The following is a 23,756-nucleotide window of genomic DNA, read 5'->3' as shown; positions in this document are numbered from 1 at the left end:
TCGATTTGACAGTGAATAAAGCAGGAAGTGGAGGTGAAATCCTCACCACAAAAAAAAACATACAATTAATATAATAACACATATAATATATTAATTTAATCAAGACTTTGTATACCAAATAGTGTCTCTGATTTCTCCTTCACATTTAAATGTGGGGAAGTCTTGTTATATTTTAATAATAAACGAGACTTGTAAGAACTATGCAATAGACTATATATATTTAGTTATGCAAATAAAATGAAATACTTTATTAGAATTAGTCCTGTTTGTAGTTTATTATTTTATTTTTCAGGGATATAATATTTTTATTACAAGATATTTGATATATATTTATTGTTTTTTTATTTTTTAAAATTTTTATTGTTATTAACTATTATTAAATTTTATTATTTACAAACTGTTAAGGATTTTAGTGTTTTATTAGCTATAAATATTTCTCTTTCAATAATTATCAATTGTTCAAAGAGTACATATAGTGAAGATTTTATTCAATTTAACATATAAGATGACTCTGGCGTTCATTTGAGCAGCTCTTAAAATATATATTTTTTCTTATCTGCAAATCAAGAAGGAAGCTCACATAGAATTAAGATGCTGAGTGTTCGCTCAGTTCGGGTTTGGACTGCGAGCGTCGCTAACGGATGCGGATGGAATTCGAAAATAAGTTTAAAACTATCAAAATTTTTATTATCTTGTATTAAAGATAACACAAATAATTTCAATTCGCTGTGGTTTTAAAAATTCGGTATTTTACGGTTTGGTGTCTTTAAAACCTAAAAAAACGAAAAATATCTAATCTATGAAGAGGCAGTCGACCCATATTTTTTTTGTGTTGTATAGACAAAAATACGAATTCGTTATCAGTGAAATACAAAACAAAAAAAAATTAATTAAAACAAATTTTTAAATTGTATTTAGTTCCTCTACAAATAAATTATTGTGCGCAAATTTTTCTATGTTTCCAATAAAAGTTTGCGAATTTTGAATAAAAAAAAACAACATTTATTTTGTGAATTAGTAAAAATTAAAAAATAACAGCGAAACGCGTACACGGCATCTAAGTAATATATATATATATATATATATATATATACTCATTAAAAGAAATATATATATATATCGAAATATATTAATAAATATGAAGCGGCTTAAGTGTTCAGTATTAGTTTGTATGTAAATTTTATAATTGATATATCTTATTTATATTTATATATATATGATATCACATAAATTACAAATCTATGGAACAAATTTTATCTTATTAAAAAATAACAAAGGAACGCTTAAATAAAAATTAAGTTAAATATTAAAAATTAAATAATTAAAAATTAAATAATTAAATTAAATTATATAATAAAAATTTTGATCTGCAAATCTATGAAATAAATTTAAAAAAAATTAAATATATTTGCAACATTTAAATTAAAATTAATTCAATGAATTTAGTGATAAAGTGAACCAGGAGAATAATAATAAATACAACAACAAAAAGCAAGCAAATGAAGAAAAGTCTAATGTCATTTATTATACATTTTTATTTGTTTTAGTGATAATTAAAATCAAATTAAAGCTAATAATTGATAAGTCTAATCAAAATTTATATTCACATATAATGCAAATATACAAAAAATTTTTTCTTCAACTCTTCGCACAGATCTTTTTCTTATATTCGATGCCGGCAGTGCATTTAACATCATTGCCGTTAATAAACAAATGCTATACGAATATGTTGGCACAGTGGCAGTTGGTGCTAAGGCACCACAAGAGGATGAGCATCCGTCACCGCCAACATCCGGTTGGATTGTACGCGGGAAATTAACTCTACAACGACCCAATGCAGAGACATTAGCTGCAGCGGTAAGTGTAATTCGTATGTGCGTTTCAATAAAGGACTATGTACAATAGATTACGATCATATAAAGTAGTTAACTCGTAAATATTTTTTTCGGCATAAGTGAAATCGATTTAATTTTATTTTATAACTTGTATAATAACTTAAAGTTATTGAGATATAATTTTATTATATCTACCAAATTATGAAGATTTGTTGTTCTTGCACAAAAATGCCTTTTACAAAGAAATCTCAATATTTTATAATCTTAATAAGATTAATAAAAAATCTATACATATACATCTATACATAGATCTATACATATGTATGTCAACTAAATATCTGAAAGAAAAATATTGAAGGATGTTATTATGGTTTTTTTTTTTTTGATTGAAAATATTACTTAGTAGTAGTATTTGGTATTATTATTACTTAATATAGTGGGAATAAAATAAATCCCTTATCATTATATATTTAATTAAAAATCTGCTTTCGTATATAAATTATTAATATCGAAATAATATATAATGTCAATAACATACCCAAGATTTTACTGAGTAAAGAAAAAATAGATTTTAGTTATATATTTTTGAAGAAATGTTACTGAACCCACCCCCCTGGTTCAGTTTCGAATTGGTATATATTCATAAATATAAATTTATGTGGTCTCACAAATTATATAGTAATTTATATAGTAAATTATTACAAAATGAAGTTGTTCATAATCACAAAATAATTTTATAATTAAAATAATTAAATAAAAAACTTCTTAAAAAATCATATAATCACCATCAGGGTTCTATAAAATTTTAATAAAATGTAATAAATTTTATAGTACTCTGATGATGACTATAGATTATAGTCAAAATGTCGGTTAAAATAAAATATAATAATAATAAAAAATAAATATAATAAAATAAAAATTGACCAATTAGCCCGTAAAAAAAAATGATTATTAAAAATATTTGGTTATTACAACAATAAACTATTATAAATAAAATAATAAATTAAATATAAATTAACTTTTGAAAAGTAAGTAAGATAATACTGTTATTCTTACTTACCATATAAACTAATCCACTATACAATATACATATATAATACAAAGTTTTCTCTAATAAAATATCAAAAAAGGGGGAAATAATATACTTTAGTCCAAGAAAAAATCCTGCGGAAGGGGAAAGCGATCCATTTGCAATATTAACCTTTAAAGTTTTTCAGGAAGACATTTCTTTAAAACACTTTATCTCGGTTAATATAAAAAATATAACCTATTCTTACCTTCTTATACGGCTTAAATATGTAAATATGTCATTAAATGAATAAATTACTGAATTAATATTAGTAGAAATAATGTACTTAATCTGCTATCAAAGTGTATGATGAATTTATAAACATTTTCGGTTTTCTAATCTTGTGTCGTTAGATTTTTTTGTGAAAAAATACACTCCTGCTGAAATATGATTTGTTTATTCTTCCTCATACTATCTAACCAGAGTCTCCCCATTCTATCTAAAGAGATTAACCTATGCCTTTTTAAAGAAGTTGCATAACATGAACAACTGTATAAAATTTATTATGACCACATACTATTGTTTATTAGAAGAAAACTTTACCATTATAAGACAATTTGTTCCAAGTTAAACCCTGAGCGAAATCAAAGATCTCCCACAGGGATTCTCGTGAAGACTTTTGTCAGTGATCTGTATCTTATGTTTTTTTTTCTGCGTTTTACACGAATTCGTACATTATTGACTGGTGTTTCTTTTTCAGAAATCAAACACAATTGAGAAAATTGTTTAACACCTAATCGATATGTTCACACGGGAAGTAACGATAACTTCTTCTATTACTTTATAATACCTTATTTAAGATGCCAAGTAGCAATAAAAATGTTTTATGAATATTAAATATACTTTAGAGTAAATGAATAAAGTACGAGTATTAAGTTGTTATGAAGTATAGGATTTTCTTAAGAACAACTTTTTTGTGCTTTTGTAAAACTTCTCTCCTACAAATATTTTGATAACTCAAAAAAATATCAAATCAAAAATATCAAATTTACTATATTCACTAGTATTGTATTTGTGTCTATAGTCTTAATTGGTACTCTTAATATAGTCAGGAATTATTTTATAAATCTATACGCATATATAATCATTTTTGTAGGTCATAACCTTTCTATGGATATATTACCGAGAATGTTTATTCTAATCTCAAGTTCTTATTCATGTCAAAACAATTGCAACTGTCACACAATCTTCTGCAATTATTATGGATTCAGGAACTATAGGTATAGAGGAGTATTATCTCCATAAAAATATCATTAATCTTTATTTGTTTACGCAGCACACATATAAAATTGAATTATTTTTGTTATAATTTTCAAGATGATCAATTCGAGTTTTTAATGGGTTCACTACTTTCTCCACTTTGATTTCAAAACTGTACTTATTAATAAAATTATCTATTATATTTTCACTGGTTATTTACATTTGCCGTTTATGCAAATGTAAATAACCCGTCTTATACTTTTACTGGCTTAAAAAGATTAGTGATCGGTAAAGGTTTTTAACTATATAGATAGATACGGTATTATTAGTGTAGATATCGATGTTCTTAAATTTTTCCACGGAAAAGTTAAGGCCTTTTATATTTTTATTTATTAATGGTAAACAATTTTATTAAACTAATAAACTAAGCTATGTTATTGTTATCTATATCGCTTCAAATATTATTATTATTGCTCCAAGTGTTTAATTTAAATTCGTTTACCTCTTTTATATTTTTAAAATTACATTCTTAATTAAAAATAATTGTTTCAGTTAGTTTGTTTTATATGCTTTCTTTTTTATATTTACAATTTTAAATTAACGTTTAATGTAAGTATACAAGTATTCTTAACCCATTATAAATTTACCATACTATGCTACATTTGGTCATATGTTTTTTAGGACTATGGACAACTATGGCTTACGCTGTATTTCTCTAGGTTTTTTACTTAAAAAAAATATTGCATAATTATTTTCTATATATATTTGCAATATGCTTTCCTTTCTTAGAACAATAGATGTGCATTTTGTCAGATGTGGACTCAAGACAGTCTACATTCTACTAAGTTAACTATTATTATCTGCAACAGAATTAAGAAAACATGGAATATCGCTTTTGTTCTTGTTGAACTCTCTTAAGAACTTAACTAAAATTCTATGTAGCGACGAGTTTTAGAGGCTGAACTTCTCCTGTATTATCGTAAGCGGTTATTCAGTTTTATTAATTACTATTAAATACTATTATTCAAATATATGTGTGTTTTATCGTGGACCAATCCCTCTACTTACCTACCTACTGCTATCTTTATATTTAATTTCTTAACATTAACAGTGTATTGTTTTTTTATTTTTCCTAAGACCTATTCGAAATTCGCACATATCACTAAGTTGAATCATATCCAAGTGAGTTAACATATGATTCGTCGGTACTCGCAGTTTTAAGAATATGTTTAATCGAAGTAGTTTCTTAGAATTATAAATATAGATTCTAAAAAATCGGAACTTACTGCAATAATTATATTTTCTTTCCCCATAAATTTGGTTATATTTTTAGAAATAATCAAAATTACACAGCGGTAAAACCAAGAAATATGCTACTGTACGATTTTCTTCATTCCCTAAAAGTGCAATCATTTTTTCAGCAGTATTTGCTGACGCGTTATGGTGATACAGAAAATATCGACACGGTTTTTCTTTTTGATTTTCCAACGAATTTGTGGTAAGCAGGTTTCAGTATATCATTCAGATGTGACCTTCTGTCCAGTTTTTCAAAGAATAATAGCTACAACTTATTATTTGGTAAAATCGACTCATTATTTTTGTTGCTGGCCTTTGTTACTTCACTTTAACGCGTGAATTAGCTCTACAGACTGTTGCTTTGTATCTAAGTCGTACTTATCGAACTAAGGTTTATAATATATTTGAGTTTTATTCAAGGTGATGGAGTCTCCATTTTTAATTTTTTAAACAACATAATATTAAGCCAATCGCACATTCACCTATTCTTGTGCTTAGTTTTAAGTGTGTCTAATATGATTATTTAAAATTCACAATACAATCAAGGCATTTGAACCCATTTTTTCAGCAATCTCTTCCTAGATCAATTCTGAATGTTCATTAATTTTTGAAATAACCAGAACAATACTAAAGTAAGAACAACACTTCACAGAAAAATGGCTGTCTGAAATCTCCGGAACTACTTAAAGACACAAGCGTTGGTGCTTTATCTCCATAAATTATTTGGTACTCATTAAATATTTTCACAGTTTTGAGGTTATGCCTAAATATATAAAGAATAGCAAACTGAATCTATTGTTGCGCCGACGGTGGAATTTGCACCTGCTCTATGTGATTTAGTTGTATTTCCTTGTTTTTATTTTAATTGCTTACTGTGAAAGTTTAAATAAAATATCCCAATACTATATCAAATCTATCAGCATTGTTTTGATTTGCCTAAAATTATTAGTCATTTCTTAATATGCAAAAAACCCAGTACGTTTACTCGTACATATTGTATAATTTCATATACTTCTATAATTCCACATCGTAGCATCGTTAATTCAGCTAAACTTCACTTAGCTGAATTAAGAAATAATTTATATGATAAGATTTGATTAATACTTAGTTTAGGACTGCGCTTCAGGTATAGCTATAGTTGAAGGCAGGTATAGCTGGAGTTGAAGGCAGGTATAGGTAGATTCAATCTTCTTAATATTGCGATATCATATATACATGTATAACTTGCTGCGTAAAATCTATCTTTGCATTTACATATGATTTCCAATCAATATTGATTTTTAAAATTTTTGAAACATCATCCGATCAGTCTATAGTCTGTATAAAGAATAGTGATCTATTGTTATTTGGATGATCATTTTATTTTAAATAAATAACATACTCCTAGTGTATGTATATATATTTATATACGTAACACTCGTGGTTAGTATGTAAAACATCTTAAAGACCCTTAAAGTATTTGCAGGAAATTAATTACCGAACCTTGATAGATATTCCCACAGTGAGGATGTGCATATTAAGTAAAACATTTGCAGTAGTGAGAACAAGTATATTTTATTGATAAAAAATGTTTAGCAATCATTATTTTATTATAAATGTAATACATTTTAAATTCGCATATGTTATCTGTGCTTTAAAGTCATTTAATAATAAAGCACATGATAGGCATGTGTGCAAATGTAAGCATCTTATAAATTAATTGTTTATATATATTTTTTTGCTCAAGTGTCAGATAGTTTAACCTTTCACTAACACATTTTCATATAATTAAATAATAAAATTTCTTGATTGATGTACTTATGAATATCAAAGAGTTTTTTATTTTAATATAAGTGAACCACGAAATAAAAAAGACAAATATTTTTATCAATAAAATCTAGCGGCATGACTTTACGTTTTTCCAAATCTTTCGCAGATGTTAATACACTTAAAAAATTTGTAAAAAATCAAATATAATAAATGTATATCTTTAAATCGACCTTAGCAATAGAATTCATAATTAAAGGGAATTCCAAAAAAAATATACTTAAATGACTGACTACATATTGTTCAAAAGGTGTAGAATAAATCTAATATATTAGTTAATGTATATCTTTAAATCGACCTTATCAGTAAAATTCACAATTGAAAAAACAAACTTTAATGACTGACTATATATTGTTGACATATGATTCACAAACTGCACATAATTTAAAAATTTATAATGGATCCAAAATTTCTGCTATATAATATACTATATATATAATGCTAGAATATATAAAATCAATTATAATCTTTTTGAATTCTTTAATGAAAAACAATATAGAATCTGGGTTCAATAATGTAAAAATTTAAATAATAAGCCAAAGAATGTATCCAGTTTTTGAAACCTATTAATTCGTAATGGAATAAGTATTATGGTAAACTATTAATTTTTCTAACACAATCTACTCTTTTTTTATTTAATCTGTATGTACTTCGTCAAAACAATAAAGCTAACTAAAGTATGAGTATATATTATATACTCATCAAGGTGTATGTACTTCGTTAAAATAATAAAGCTAACAAAAATATTGGTATATATTATATACTCATCAAGGTGGTTTTTAAATCATTGACTTTTATACGGCAATAACAAAATTAAAGGTAAAACATAAGAAACAAGAATTTATACTATGACGTGCAACACAAATCGAAGAAACAATGAGCCAATCGGCCTAAGTAGATCCTCAGGATCGCCGGTATAACCTAACCTAACTTATTTTATATAATTATATAATATACTATATTATATCATATAATAAGTTTAAACATACAGTTATCCAGGTCTAAAATTCATAATGATGCTGTTTTCAATCACTAACAACATATAGCAGGGTGGTTGATAACTTCTAACATTAAGCTATTAGTCATAGAAGCAAATTAAATAAATATAGGAATATATATGCGTGTATGCATGACATATGTGTCAAATCAAATAAGAACTTTATATATAATTTAAGCTTTTTTATCCTTAAATTGATTGGATTACGAGATGTATTTCATGATGCAATATCTTGTTGAAACCATACATCGTCTAGCGTTTTTTATTAACAGTAACTGCAACATCGTTTCCATCTAAAAAAAATACAGATCCAAGTACGTATTTAAACAATAAACCAGACCAAACTAGATTGTGTCGTTTTTAATCCAAATGAGATAATTTTACTGATTTACAAAACCATCTAACCGCAAAGGTGTGCCATCGTTTGAAACGATTTCTTTATTAAATAATACAGCTGTTTTTATATGCTCCAAATTTTAATCTGTGAAATTTCTAGGTATTTAATTCATATACATTGGTCAATCTACTATTCTTATATTCTATCTGAAAGTTCTTATTTTCATACACAATATCTTTCACAGTATCGATATATTATTTAATTTCACATGCTGGATTCACAAGCACTGAGTTTATATAGACTTTTTATTTTAATTTTTTGTGGATTAGAGGTATTTAAATTGCAGCTAATTATTGAGTTATTATGCTCTCATATAATATTATATCAATAATTTGTGTATTCTCTTCCAAATCCTTATCTTAAAGATATAAAAAATTTATTTTTATATCAACTTGTTTAAGAATAAAAAGTTGAGTGATTCACCTAAAACCGGATTCTATCCATTTAGTTAGCACTCACGAAAAATCGGATGAATTCAATATATAATATTAGATATTCATGTATAAAAAGGTTTGTTAAGATTGTGGATGCTTGCATGTGAAAGATCTTCACATATATGTCGCGTTGTTGAAACCAGAAACGTAATTCTTTCAACATTTACATTGAAGTTTGTATTAGAATGGTTTAAGCAAAACAATGTGGACTTTAAATCTACTAAATCACTTTCTTGTTTGGTCCCGAAAACATAACCTAATTCTATTTTATTCTTTAGCTTATTTCAAATTATTTTAAATAATTATTAAGGAACTATTCTTTCCTATCGTATTTGGTCATAAATTTAAGTAAACATTCTACGGTTGGTATTACGATCAGAAAGTTTAGTGATTGTGATATTTTTTACCATTATTATTAATCTATGTAATATTAAAATGTTTTTCACCTTTTCAATATGTCCATTTCAAACTAGTTCCACATATTTTCAATGGCTTTATTTGTCAATGTATCGAACATGAATTCTACTCAGCACTCATGAATTCTACAGCACTCCAAATATAATATAAATATAAATATAAAAATAAATATATAAAAATTATTCACTTATAAAGAAATTGTTAATAGTCCTTCCTAAAAATACTAATTAAATTTTTGTAAAAATTTAAACATAAAGTCTATATAATATATTTTTAATTATTAGTTGGTTATAGATGATGTTACCCTTAATAATTCAGGTGAAAAATTCCTACAAAATAAGGAAATGTACCCGCCTTACAAACCTTTTAAAATTTTACTTAATACCGATGGAACTATATCACATTTGATTTTTAAAGAAAGTGATCCTATATGGTCCACAAATTTCAAACGCGCTATAGCATCTATATTACAATTTCAAATAAATTCGTCAGGTGCCTTTGTTGTCAAAGAGGTAAGCTTATAACATAAATTTTTAATAAAATTCTTTATTTAAAAGTATATATAAATTACTAATAAACTACAGATTGGAATACATGGAAAATGTTCCACCGAATATTTCGTATCGAATAAGACTAATTATATTTCGATACGCAAGACACCTGTCCTGGAAACATGCCAACCATTCTCGGAAGCCATACATATTAACCGTAGCAATGTGCCAGCGAACAATTGTGAATTTGACTTTCAAAAAAATGTCATAGTTGGTAACGAAGCCATTTATGGTCTTCTGCCACATGAAGAGACTGAATACTTCTTAAGTATGGCACATGTAAAAGGAACTATACTAGTACACACTTTTGAGTCTACCGGAGAAGCACAATTTATTAATTCTGAGTAAGTTAAAAAAGTATTGCACATTTGAGTATATTGTAGGAAATTAATTAAATACATTTACTTTTAAATAGGTTGCTACTTAATTTCCTTAATGAAACAACTATTGATAATCCTATTGATATAGAAACTTCTATGACTGCTGAGAGATCTGGTTTAGAGCTACTTCCTTTGGATTTAAATGATCCTACTGGTGGACGTAGTCCGCAACAACAGGAAACTTTATTTGCAGCTGCTTCGACTATGTTAAATAAACTAGTCGAAGGTTTGGAAGATGCGGATTTCAAATTTAGTGAACCATATGATTCTACTGTATCGGAAATCATTAAAGTATTAACAGAAATGGATTATGATTCATTAAAAAAACTATACACAGATGTGGATATAGGCACTTCTTATAGGCAGGAAACTATACGCAATATTTTTCACGAAATTATTCCAAGAATTGGAACAAAAGCATCAGTATATCTTACAAAAGACTTAGTTGTAAATAATGAAGTGAAATCTACTATTGCCGTACAGCTCCTCATATCAATGCCATTTCATATAATCGAGCTTTCATATGATTTAATTAAAACATGTGAAGTATTTTTAACATTAGGTTGGTATTCTTAATATTATTCCGGTGTACCTACCATAATAATATCTATGTATTATATCACATATTTTTTAGGTCCAGATAAACCAGATGTTCGTCAAGCAGCAATTTTAAGTTTTGCTACTTTAGTTTATAGTGTATATGTTGCAGGACGCATAAATAAGGATGTATTTGAGGACTACGTGCAAAAGTATTTTAATTTTTATTTAAGTAAGTATAAATAGTAAATATATTCAAAAAGTTATATAAATGAGTGTTAGTTATATAAATGAGTAGGGATGGTCAAAATTGCAAGGTAGTCAAAATAATATTTTAAAATGAAACGGGACACCATGTGGTAATGGTCACCCAATCAAATCGGTCAAATCGATGTGGAAGATATGAATATGTGCGTGCAACAATATGTTTTGTGTAACAATTTTAATCAGAGTCCGAATTTCGTTTTAACTGCCCATTCCAATGTAATGTGTCATTTCTTGGAACTTCTTTTATTTTTTCTATTAAATTTTGCTGTACAATTAGATTAGATAGATTTTGAAAGGGTCGGGAACTATGTCACCACGTCATTACATTCTTTGAGGATTATTGTGAAAAACCCACTTTATTTCCACTGTTATCTAATTCCGATAAAAGTGAATAGGCAGTTAATAAGTACCGAAGGCTAAGTTCTGGTGTTTCCTCTTCTTTCTGGCAAAGTCTGCAGCTATCGTCTCTTCTAATACCTAGATTCGATAGATGCTTTTTGACTCCGCAATGTCCAGTAAGAAATCCTGCAACAAGTCGGAAGCCTTTTCTGTTCAGCATTAGTAACTTCTTAGTTCTGGTTTTTGATCGACTTGGCATGAATTTTTTAGCTTGTCTAATCCCAATATTACGTGTATATTTTAATGCAGTTTTAATATTAATAATAGTAACCGAACGTTATATTCACTTTCTCATTTTCCACCTGATATTTCACCTTAATTATAATATGTTCTAAAACCAAAATTCGCCAAAAAAGGAGATTTGCGAAAAAAGTAAAGAAACTAGTTGCTATCATCTAAATTAATCACAATTAACAGTTCTAAAATCATATTGCACCTCATTTTCATATAAAATTTCAAAATCTCTTCCATTTATCCTAATATACACAAGCAACTAAAAAGCATTTTTTTGATGATTGGTATATGGGGTCAAAATTTCTTATTATCGCTACTCTTTCTAAGTTTGTGGTGAGATTTCAAACCATTGCATTATTGCAGCTATCTTCATTTCTTGGATCCTGGACATTTTTGTGTACTGACAAACCTATATATAATACCTCTATATATATTATAGAGCACTTTATAAAAGATTACAAAATACAATATCAGTATTTATTAAACTTGTAAGCACTTTTTTCACTTATAATTAAAGTCCGAGTCCTTTATTTATTGTATTATATGTTATATAAGTAATATATATATATTTATTTACATTTATATGTACAAACTTTAGATGCCCGTGATTATGAACAAAAATTGTTATATCTGCAAGGATTGAATAACCTTCAATTAGGCAACGTAGCGAATTACTTGGATCCAATTGTAAAAGACGAAAATGAAAATGAGGATATTAAATTTCAGGCAGCTTGGACAACACTTTCTTTAGCACAAGAAAGATCTAAATCAGTAAAATCTATTTAAAATTAATATTATATTTTTTAAAACATCTGTTTTTAGATATACGAAATTTATTGGCCAATTTTTGAATCAAAAAATGCTAGCTTGGAACTACGTGTCACAGCAGTTACCTTGCTTTTGGTTTCAAATCCGACAGCTGCTCGTCTTATAAGCATACATCGTATTATACAAAGTGAAACAGATTTACACTTAATCAACTACTATCGTACAACTGTAACTAGCATATCAGAAACCACGTATCCATGTTATCAAAATCTGTAAGCTACTTTAACAATTAAATCAATCAATTAAATCAATCAAATCAATAATAATATACATCTCTTAATTTGAAGGCGTCGTTTGTTGTCTTACATGCAGCGACATTTACCACAAAAACCCGAACCACGTTATTGGGTAACCGGTAATTATATTTTTGATTACCGTGACTCGAAATATGGTATAGGTGCCATGTTACAGGCATTTTTAGTTGGTGATCCGAAATCAGATTTACCGATTGTGGCCTATTTAAAATTTGATACGGAAGCTTTAGGAAAATTTACAGGTCAATTAGGTGTAAGTCATTGTCTTCAATTAATAATTAATTTTCATTAATCTAATGTTTTTATGTTAGTTATATATCAAAGCTCGTGGATTACCAGATGCATTTTTTGATAAATTTTTTAAAAATATTACTGATTCGTTTAAATTTGAAAATATTAAACATTTGCTTAATTTAATGAGTGCGCCAATAATCCGTAACAAAACCCTACATCTGGAATTTATTATACAAATGGAGGGTAAAACTGTATTATCTTATTATGTAAATCAAAATACTTTTCAAAAGATGACATACATTGATCGTAAGCAAAATACAATTATTATACTCCATAATAACATGAGTTCAACAATAGTTTTATATTCACAGCTTTGAATCGTATTAGTTCACTTATACGTGCAGACAGCCATATCAATATGCAAACAGTACGTTGGCCTTTTATGACAAAATATGTGGTACCCACAGTGTTAGGGACTACAGCAGACGTCTTACTGCAAACCACTGTGCTAACATCATTACGTGGTAATATAACACAACATCGCACAAATAATGTTACGAAGTCGGCACTCGAAATCGATGCGAGGTACTCTTCCTACTCATCATGTCGCAGTCGTAGCTATAATCCATTTCTTAATTTAAATCATGAAATTAATCGCGAACAGGGCTTCCTTATATATGTACCCTTTAACAACGATTTTAATATCGATTTCACTAATAAATGTGTAAAATATTCCTTTAAACGTCCTGAAAACCTAACAAGTGGACTATCATTTAAATCACGCTCTGTTACATCCACACGAGGGTTTATTACTAAAAGTGCCAGTCAGCCTTTTGAGGAAATTATGTACCCAGAAAGACAATATGATGTGGTTAGTTAATTTTCAAATAGAAAGGTTTTGAATATTTTCAAGAAATTCTATATTATTTATAGTATCAACCGTTTAAATATGACACTGCTGACTTGGGCATATCGGTGACTGTCAATACCAATCTTAATGAACTGAACAAATATCGTGGAATGCTGTTAAAATCTGAATTTATGGAGAAGTACAATAATTTTACACCGCTATATTTTTATTAAATTCACATTTTATTTTTCTTCAGTGGATTTTCGCGGAATATGATTATAAATTTCATTATGTACGTCTTTGGAGTTGCACAGCTGAGCTCTATACATTTGGGGCATGATCGCAATTTTACAATGTTGGTATATAATGAAAAGTTAACAAAGGTATTTATTATCTTTCATTGATTTCCGTTGTATTTGATTTTGACATATTCCTTACAGATTGAAGGCTCAATATGTTTTAATGATATATTAAATACATCTGATAAAAGTGCGAAACATTTAAGCTTCACCCTTATGCATTCGAATGACCTTCAAACAAATGAGATTTTACATAAGTGGAATATTACAATGGATGTACATTCGTCGACAAAAACGAATTGGTTCGAAATAGACGGAAAAATAGAACGAACTTCAAAAATGGATGAACATGACTGGAAGGTATTATTTGACAACAATTTTGCATTTTTATTTGTTAAAAACCAATTAATTAATTTAGTAACCTTACAAAATTATTAAATATGTTATTGCAAACATTACAAACAATATGAAATTATACATAGCACCTCTGCATAAATACTCCCACTCCTTTGATGTTATTTTTATGTTTTGAATGTTATTATTTTGATACTTTTTAATTTTGATTTTGATGAAAGGTAACACATTATTCCTCTCCACCAGTAGCTTCTAATTCCTGTTCAGCGTTTATCAATTGTACTATACCATCTTGCAAGCTCTTAACTAATTCAAATTCGGTGGAACCTAAGCGTTTAACGTTTGAAATGTCCATTACACCATCTTCAATAGCTGTATGTTCACCACCCGTACCACGTATCTGCAAAGAATACTCCTCAGCCAAAGCATTAAGACGTGATTCAGTTTGTGATAGATATGGCAAGCGAATATGTACAGATGCACGTAAAGTTGTACCCACATTTGTTGGACAAGCGCTAAGGTAACCATAACGTGGATGACGTACAAATTCAAGTGATCTTTCGAGTGCCTGAATACCAATGACTAAACGATTATAAACGTCGCCTGCGAAAACGAAGCAATTAATATTAATAATATGAGATTGCGCATATTTTACACGTTCTTACCAATATCACCACATTTAGCCATGGATATAATACGTAAGTGATCTTCCTCATTCACCCAAACCAAAAAAGTTTCAGCTGGATTATGGAAAATACCTCGACCAGTAGGCCAAAAGCGATAAGCACCAGCAGATTGTAAAAATTTATCACCACGCTTGAATAAAATATGACGTTCCACCATTTCAGCTTGCATGTCTGCGTCTAAATCACTCATTGAAAAATAAGCACCAGCCAATTCACCATCAAGAACTTCTACAGCTTGCTTTACTTTCTGCTCAATATCAATATATTGCTTCTCGCGCAATTTAGGGAAAAATGGATAACCAGCAATGTTACGTGCAGTACGTATGCGAGAAGATAAAATGTATTTACGTTCTGGGTCCAAATTTTCAACTTCCTCCCTATTGCCCCATTCAACATCTGCTTGTAGAGCTGCAGCATCATTCTCCATCATTCCATGATAGTCCTTTACAACAGAATCAAAAAGTTTTGGATACTTATCGTAACACTCCGCATCAGCTGCATATACACCAACAAGAGAATCATGATATTCGAAACCACTTTGACAACAATCAATTAGGTTAGCTTCAGTTGGAGCTGTTGTTGTAACAATCATATATTCATCAAGTACTTCACGAGTTAGGTATTTGCGCAACAATGATTCTGTGTAATCTTCATCTTCTACAAGCTTCTTGAAGTGCTCCTCGAGTTCTTCAGTAAGTTCTTCAGGAGATTTTTTGCTACAGAAAATAATTTTTTTTTAAATAAAAGAATAGAAAAAAATAAAAGAATATACGTACACATTTAAATATCTAGATATACCTATAATATTCTATAAAATATTGGTGCGCTTATAATTCTCTATGCGACAAATAAGTGTTTACTATACTATTTCCCATGAAAATGGTTTCATTATTATATTTTTGCAATAATAGACTATTGCAAAGTCTATTATTTCAAAAATCATTTTGGACTGCGTTAATGAAAAAAATTTTAATTTAAGACTAAGCACTTTTCCTATATCTTCATTTAAAAGAAGACAGTTCATTCCTTGTCTTTATGGTTTAAGATAGTGCTTTTTTTATTCAAACCCATGTAATTTTATTAATAATTCCAATTTAGTGTTGGATATTATTATATATTGGCAATCCTCGTAACAGCATTGTATGTATGGTCAACCAAATTTCAATAAATTATTGTCTTTTTCTTTTCTTTGCTATTCGAATCCGCCCAACATTTAACTTTTCTGCTTGAATACAAATCGATTTGCTAGTCAAAAAAATGTAAGATGTGTTTGTTATCGATATTTTTATTATTGTAACCAGTTGTGGATGCTTCCAGATGCTTCTGAGAGTCAAAAAATTGAACAGCTCATCTAGTCTTTCAGGGGAATAGGACAAGTACATAATGCTGGATTCACACGAGAATTTTGTTTGTAATTTAAGCTGTCAATTGTTGTTGTAATTTTTGACAGCTAAAATTACAAACAAAACTCTCATGTGAATCCAGTATAATGGGAGTAGGATTTTGTAGAGGGAAGCAAGTTAAAAAGAAAGGAAAAGTAATGAGGTATAGGTAGATTGAGCTTAGCCTGTTTTAAAAATAATGAACCTTGCCACCTCGATAGCACAACCACAAAGTACAACTATAGTTTTTGACACACATCAAAAAAAGATAAATTAATTTGTGATGAGTAATACTGACCGTACATGTAGCTAAGGGGGGGAGGTAAAACTCTCAAGGTGTCACAAATTAATTTATCTTTTGCCGAAAACTGAAGCTAAAATTATTCATTTGTTCAATTGTCTCAAAGCAAAGCATTAATTTACCAGTCACTATGTTTATTCCTATATAAAAAATCCTATCTCCATGCGAACTTAGTTCAGCTAGCTTTGCATCATTAGCACTGTGTGCGATCTTCGAAATGAATCGTAGAACTATGGCATATATTATTAAACAATGATGAAATTAAACATAAATTAGTGATATCCCTTCATTCCTAAGTTTAATTTCGGGCTAAGGGTCTCACCCTGACCTTAGTTGGGTAAGAGTAAATCTTAGATTTAATTATGGATTAATTACAAATTTTTTAATAGGTAAAAGGGGTTTTTATTTGTCAATATAGCCAATATTTAAAAATTATGTTAAGTATTATATTAAATATCTAGATTCGACTTAGAAAATTGGGTTTTTATTGTAGTCAGTCATATTAGTAACGTTTAGCATTACGTTATGATATTGTGTGTTATGATTTTTTGCATTGGATCTTATATTTAATAACCCATATTTGATAAATATCCCAAAAATACTCCACATACTCCACAAGACACCAATTAGCAATTTCAATAAACAATTCATAATAATCATGTTTCAGTAAGAAAGTTTGAAATTTAAAACTTAATTTCTTACTGTTGTCGTTATGAATATAAATGTGCCTAGTAAGTTTTGAAGTAATTTAAAATTTTTTTTTTACAAAATATATTGGCCAATCTAATTATGTCTTAGACATTAGACATAATAATTATGTCTTAGATAATCAGCAGTTGAACACCAAAGTCATTATTTAATCTAATTTATACATTAAAACATTTATACAAATAAAATCAGGTATTTCTCCCTCCAATAATAAGTTAATAGCTACTCATAATAGATTTCAATTTTGGCAAATATTAATTTGCAATAATAATTCAATATTTTTGCAATATTGCATTATAGATATACAAATATGCAAATCTCTTACTAATACTTACATTTGACTACGTAAACGTTCCAATTCCTGTTCCAGCTTAAAAATGGTAGACTTTGATTCATCCAAATCAGATTTCAATGCATCGAACATATCATCATCTGGGCAACTTTCACACATATATTTTCGAACAAAACGTATAGCATCCTCGGGCTTATTTTGTTCTTCATAGAGTTTAATTAGTGCCTTGCTCAACGCGTCAATGACGCCTGCCCTCTCCAAGTATTTACGATACTGTACACGTTTTGATTCAATCTATGCCAAGATTTGAAAGAAAAAATATTTTAATTACGCAAATCATAATTTAAATTAACATTAATAATTACCGAAGACATTTTCAATTATTTGTAACTTTACCAATTTTTTAATTTTTTTTGTCTACAACAACAATATTCTTAATATCCCAAACGAACTATTGTTGTTCACTCTATTTCGGAACATATGTTTATATTTCAAAAATATTTTGAAATTATTTTGTAATAGTATTTTATATGTCAAACATTGCTTCTAGGATTGCTGAGACTAATTTTATAATTTAACTGAAAAATATTGATCAAACAGAGTTTTCTAGTTTTCTAGTTTTCTTAGCACTGTTGTGTTTTTGGTTTTAGTTGGCACAGCAATATTTTTATAAACCCCCCACAAACGTAAACAATTAAAAAGCGCCTTGCCAGGATATAAACAGAGAAAATGAAAAAAATAATAAACGTCCAAAATATATAAAATATGGCAACTTTGTTTTTTTATTATTTTACTTTTTGTTTATTACACATAACATTAGTTAAAATAATAAAAAAATAATTATGTAATAATAATAATTATATAATTAATTAATTAAGTTAAACAATTAAAAATAAAATATAATTAATTAATTCAATTATTCTACAGCTGGTTTATGATTTCATTCTAATATAAATACAGCAAGTAAAATTGTTAAAAAAAACTTTCATAGCAAAAGTAGCAAAACTTCAGAAAAATGTGCAAGTGTGTAAATTGTATAACATGTTTCAAATTGTATAACATGTTCCCACTGGCTTCATTAAATCAGTTAACTTACTTGAGATTGCTTAAATGACTTGAATCTCAAGTTCATGTTGAATCTTTTTCGAGTTAGTGCATCTGAGCACTTTTACTCTTTGATAGCTGGGGGGTTTCTGCAGAGTCCCACCCTTTCCACTGACTAATTTAATTATTACTCAAAGCTTCGTAATTATTCGATGACTGATATGAGATCTGCGTACCGCCCCGTGCGACTAGAGATTATTCTGAGATCAGATAGTGCTAACTAGGGCAGCCTGTTCGTTTTCACGAATAGTTTCAGGGTTCTGTCCCTTATATATTTTTTGACCAGGTCTATTTTAAGATATCTTAGCATGTCATTTGTGCGGATATATCAGGACACTTTGAAGAGTCTTCAGAGGGCCTGACTTAGAGCAAATTGCAGCTTCTAGATAGTAGAAATGGCAACTTTACTACATGCGATACACCCATAGAGTAGTGCTGGTTTGATTATCTGGCTGTAGATCAGGTTTCTGTTCTTCACACTAAGGTTATTGTGTTTGAAAAGTGATTGTAAGCAGTGCAATGAATTGCGCAACTTCTTCGTTTGACTTGTATGTGCTTGTGCCAAGTGAACCGCTAATCAAAAGTGATTCCCGGTATATGATGCTGTCCTCCCAATTAATCGCAATTTCACCAACTCTCATTTCGGTGGACGCTGCCTGTGTTTACAGGGCCTTAGTTTCTCGTAAGTTAACTGCTCTAACGAAGCCAGTGAAAACGCACTATTAAGTTAACGTGTGCAATTAAAGACTGGTTGCAGCGATGATTTCTACATGGATATACAATGTACAATCGATATATGTAAAATTTCGTAATAACTTTAAAGTTGCAGAGTTCTTAATGCTTAATTTATATTTATTTTCGTTTGATTTTCTGGATGGAAGCTCAATTTTTTAAATAGTTATATTAAATAGTATTAATAGTATTATTAGTATTAGTATTAAATAGTGTTAAATAGTTAATAATAGTTAAATAGTTAATAATAATAGTATTAAATAGTTAAATAAATCCAATCACTGATCCTCTTATCACATTGCGATATTCGTTAAATATAAGTACCTAACATTGTATCTTTTATGTGGAGTTTTACATTAATTTTCTAAAACCTTTCCTAAAACAAAAATGAATAGAGAACTATAGTAGTACTTTAGTATCGACTCGAAGTGAATTGCTTTACCCTTTTTCTAAAACTAGTGTTAGAAACGTTTACCATAAAAGCATTGTTTAAATATTAATATGTTGTAAAATCATATATTTAACAAAATGTTTTCTTTTTAATTTTCGTAAATAAAAGGCTTGTGTTGGTGTTAACTATTTGCCTATAATATTTGCCAAACGACCACATACATTACATGGAGAGATTCTCTTCGGGAATGTTTCAACAGAAGGGGAGTGCCCCGTTAATGCTTCAAAAGTGACATTCTCAACACGAGCTGGTGTAAGCAAAAGTTATAAATTAATACATTTTTTGTTTATAGAATTTTATATTAAATAAACAATTTTTGAAGCCTTCAGAGGAGGCGCGTAAATTCCTGCTTTCAGATAATCCGTTAACTGACACGAATTTTTGTCCAAAGGAAGTGCTTAAATTTAGTCCAATACCAACATCAAAGTATTGTAAACGTAGCAATTTTGAAAACTTCACATCCATTACACAATATAACATGGACTTGGACTTTACAAATGTATGTTTAATTGGTATTACTATTATTATTTTTAGTGTACAATTCGATTAATGTTTTAGATGCCAGAGTGGTTTAATACTTATTCCACACGATTAGACCATTTTATATCAGCTTTATCAGACAGAAAAGTGGATAGCTTGAATATGAACAAAGAAATACACACATCTGTCAATACGCCAACAGATTACTTCTGGTTGACAGTTGAAGTGAATGGCGTCAATTGGCGTATATATCATATACCTTTTCTACAAAAAATCGATTCCAAATATGATACGTCACATGAATTGTTTTATGATTCAGGTTTAAAGCGTGAGTATGACAATTTAAGGCACTACAATTATATATTAATTTAAATTTTATTTATAATTGACCATTCTGATCTGAAGGTTCCTGTTCAGTTATAAATGGCATGGTAAATTCTTTCGATGATTACTTAATAAACATGGTGGAGTATCATAATAAAATCACTGTTGCTGAAAATTGTTACATACTCTTAGCGGCTGATTGTTCACCAATGCCAGAAATAGCTATATTTCTGATACCATCAGAAGACGCAGACTTGAGCGCAAACTATGGCTTAAGAGTGCATATTGGTAACAATTATTTCACATTCAAATCAAGCAATGGTTCTATATTGGAAAATGAGCCAGTCTACATAACACTAAATGATGAAGATACATCGATTGATATTCGAAAACAGCCTTATGAATATCCCACAAACTCAGATTTTTATGAATTTCGGTAAGAAAATATATTTCTTTAGATAATACAATATGTGTTATTAATAATTTTCATATTAAATTTATTGCTTAGTGTCGAAGTTAATGAACAAAATATACTAATTGTCGAAAATAAGCAAATGCGCTCCACCATACAATTTGATATGCTGAATATAATAAACTTCGAAATTTTTGGGGTTTATAAGAACAAGATGTGTGGATTATGCAGCAAACCACTAAATGTTATGCAGAATTATACACTTTGTATGTAATGGACTTCAGCAGCTTGTATCTTATTAATATATATATGAAAAAAGAATAATTAAAATTAGTCAAGGAAATGTTTACCAAATTTATGTTGTTTTCTTTTACTTGAAAAATTTTTATTAATGGATATCAAATACAAAAAAGGCAAAAAAATTTATAGTTTATAACTTGAAGTTAATCGTTCCGAATATTATTTTCACAAAACAGGTATGTATTTATATGTTAACTAAGATCTTATAACGTGCACAGAAAAAACTTGACGTCGATAAGCTGCAAGCTCGAGAGACAGCCGATTACTGAGCTAGTTTCAATTTCAAAACTCATCACCAATTTGTCCAAACACTACTCCTCTTTTCGTAGCTTCTTACGTTAATCTATATCAACAACTAAACTTACCCATCATCCCATCCATCCGGTGGGTCATTCGAATCATGTAATATGTCATATACTCCTTTCAAACTTTACACTTACTTTTACATGTACAATTACATGTTTCTGATTAGCTTCAGGATATCAGGATATTACAAACAACTCAACTAAAGAAAGGACTCAAAAGTTCTCAACCTGTTGTGCTTTCATGTAACTTAAAAGAGAAAGTTGCCAACAGTTTATAGTGGCATCGAATCACAATGGTATAGATGCTTTATTGACGAAAATTCCTTAATCAGCTTTAAGGAATCAATGCGCGAAATTTACTACTATATACTGCATTTCACCTCAAAATTCGTAACATTTTTATATATGTATATAAAATATAAATTTATTGTACTTCTTTTTTATATAATATTAATTTAATTATAGATTTAAAATATACATAATAACAAAATATATCTTATATATATAATTCTTCTGTACGTGTGTTGACAGTGAACTCCTCCTAAACGGCTGAACCGATTTTGATGAAATTTTTTGTGGGTGTTCAAGTGGATTCAAGGAAGGTTTAGATTCACAATTTGGCCCACTGGATAATGTCTTTTTAATTAATTTTTTATTTTTTGGTATCCATACACATTTATATTAGAAATTTAAAATTTATTCATGCTTACTTTGATTTGTTTAAAAAGTTTAAAATCTTTAAAATGAATCGTAAAACTGCCGTTGCATTAAATGTCTAATATAAATGTATATGGATACCAAAAAACTGTATAATAATTAAAAAACCGTTATCCAGTGGACCAAATTGTGAATCTAAATTATAGTTGAATTCACTTGAATACACACAAAAAAAATAATGCCACGTCTTCGTGGACGAGGAGCAAATATTGGTCGACGGAGTCGGAATTCACAATTACTCTAGAACCGTCGGTTAAATAGATCGGCAGAAAACAATGAAAATGTAAGAAACCAGGATACAATCACACGTACTAATGAAAGTCAAGAGCAACGCAAGGAACGCCAAGAAAATTAATTGCAAGGGGAAACAACGTTCGCTGGGTCAGCTAGTATATACATATATTCTTTACAAATATAAATGACTTATTTAAAATTGTTGAAGTTTGAAGTAAATGCTTTGTGCTTGCGATAAAAATTCACCTACAAAACTATTTTGATTCCACCACACAATTATATTGATTCCCCACATCTTATTTTATATCAAAAAAATAATAGCAAATTGAAAGTGAGCATATCTACATTTCCTTTTAAATTTAGGCAAAACCAAAAAGTTCCAAGAAATAGTTAAAATACAAGATTGGTGATACTGATACTAAGTCTACACCACAATGCATTTCCGGCATAACCCAAAAGAGCCAATTTTGTAGTGCCCGAGACGCTTTACATAACAGAGCTCTAAGCGAATCGTTGGGGACAATAAGTTCACCTATTGAGAAGTTCGTGGTGAGTTAGCAATTTGACATAAGCGATTGAGAATGTTTACATCAGAGAATACCTTTCAAGGAACGAAAACTCCGCCTACGTTGACCGTAACGAGAAGAAATTGCTAAAGAAAATTTATTTTTTATAACATTTTGACACACG

The 23,756-nt window shown here is 28.7% G+C and overlaps 2 protein-coding genes across 2 annotated transcripts; one reads left to right on the top strand and one right to left on the bottom strand.

Moving 5' to 3' along the window:
• The first annotated feature begins 1,119 nt into the window (after positions 1 to 1,119).
• LOC119684578 lies at positions 1,120 to 21,902 on the top strand. The gene is made up of 19 exons (XM_038098648.1): positions 1,120 to 1,169; positions 1,655 to 1,857; positions 9,736 to 9,963; positions 10,036 to 10,346; positions 10,418 to 10,944; positions 11,017 to 11,151; positions 12,418 to 12,590; positions 12,642 to 12,859; positions 12,935 to 13,154; positions 13,213 to 13,441; positions 13,507 to 14,006; positions 14,069 to 14,184; positions 14,242 to 14,368; positions 14,426 to 14,644; positions 20,403 to 20,546; positions 20,617 to 20,793; positions 20,853 to 21,102; positions 21,180 to 21,534; positions 21,607 to 21,902. Exons 1-19 carry the CDS (start codon positions 1,139 to 1,141, stop codon positions 21,782 to 21,784), a joined length of 4,341 nt encoding a protein of 1,446 aa, XP_037954576.1. The 5' UTR covers positions 1,120 to 1,138; the 3' UTR covers positions 21,785 to 21,902.
• On the bottom strand, positions 14,711 to 18,515 carry LOC119684582 (arginine kinase Scy p 2.0101). The gene is made up of 4 exons (XM_038098652.1): positions 18,373 to 18,515; positions 18,051 to 18,301; positions 15,304 to 16,040; positions 14,711 to 15,241 (listed from the first exon to the last, which is right to left on the bottom strand). Exons 1-4 carry the CDS (start codon positions 18,379 to 18,381, stop codon positions 14,868 to 14,870), a joined length of 1,371 nt encoding a protein of 456 aa, XP_037954580.1. The 5' UTR covers positions 18,382 to 18,515; the 3' UTR covers positions 14,711 to 14,867.
• Positions 21,903 to 23,756: the final 1,854 nt, after the last annotated feature.

The sequence above is a fragment of the Teleopsis dalmanni genome, chromosome 2, assembly GCF_002237135.1.
Source record: "Teleopsis dalmanni isolate 2A chromosome 2, ASM223713v2, whole genome shotgun sequence".
NCBI classification, from domain to species: Eukaryota; Metazoa; Arthropoda; class Insecta; order Diptera; family Diopsidae; genus Teleopsis; species Teleopsis dalmanni.
This window is presented reverse-complemented; position numbering and strand designations above follow the sequence as displayed.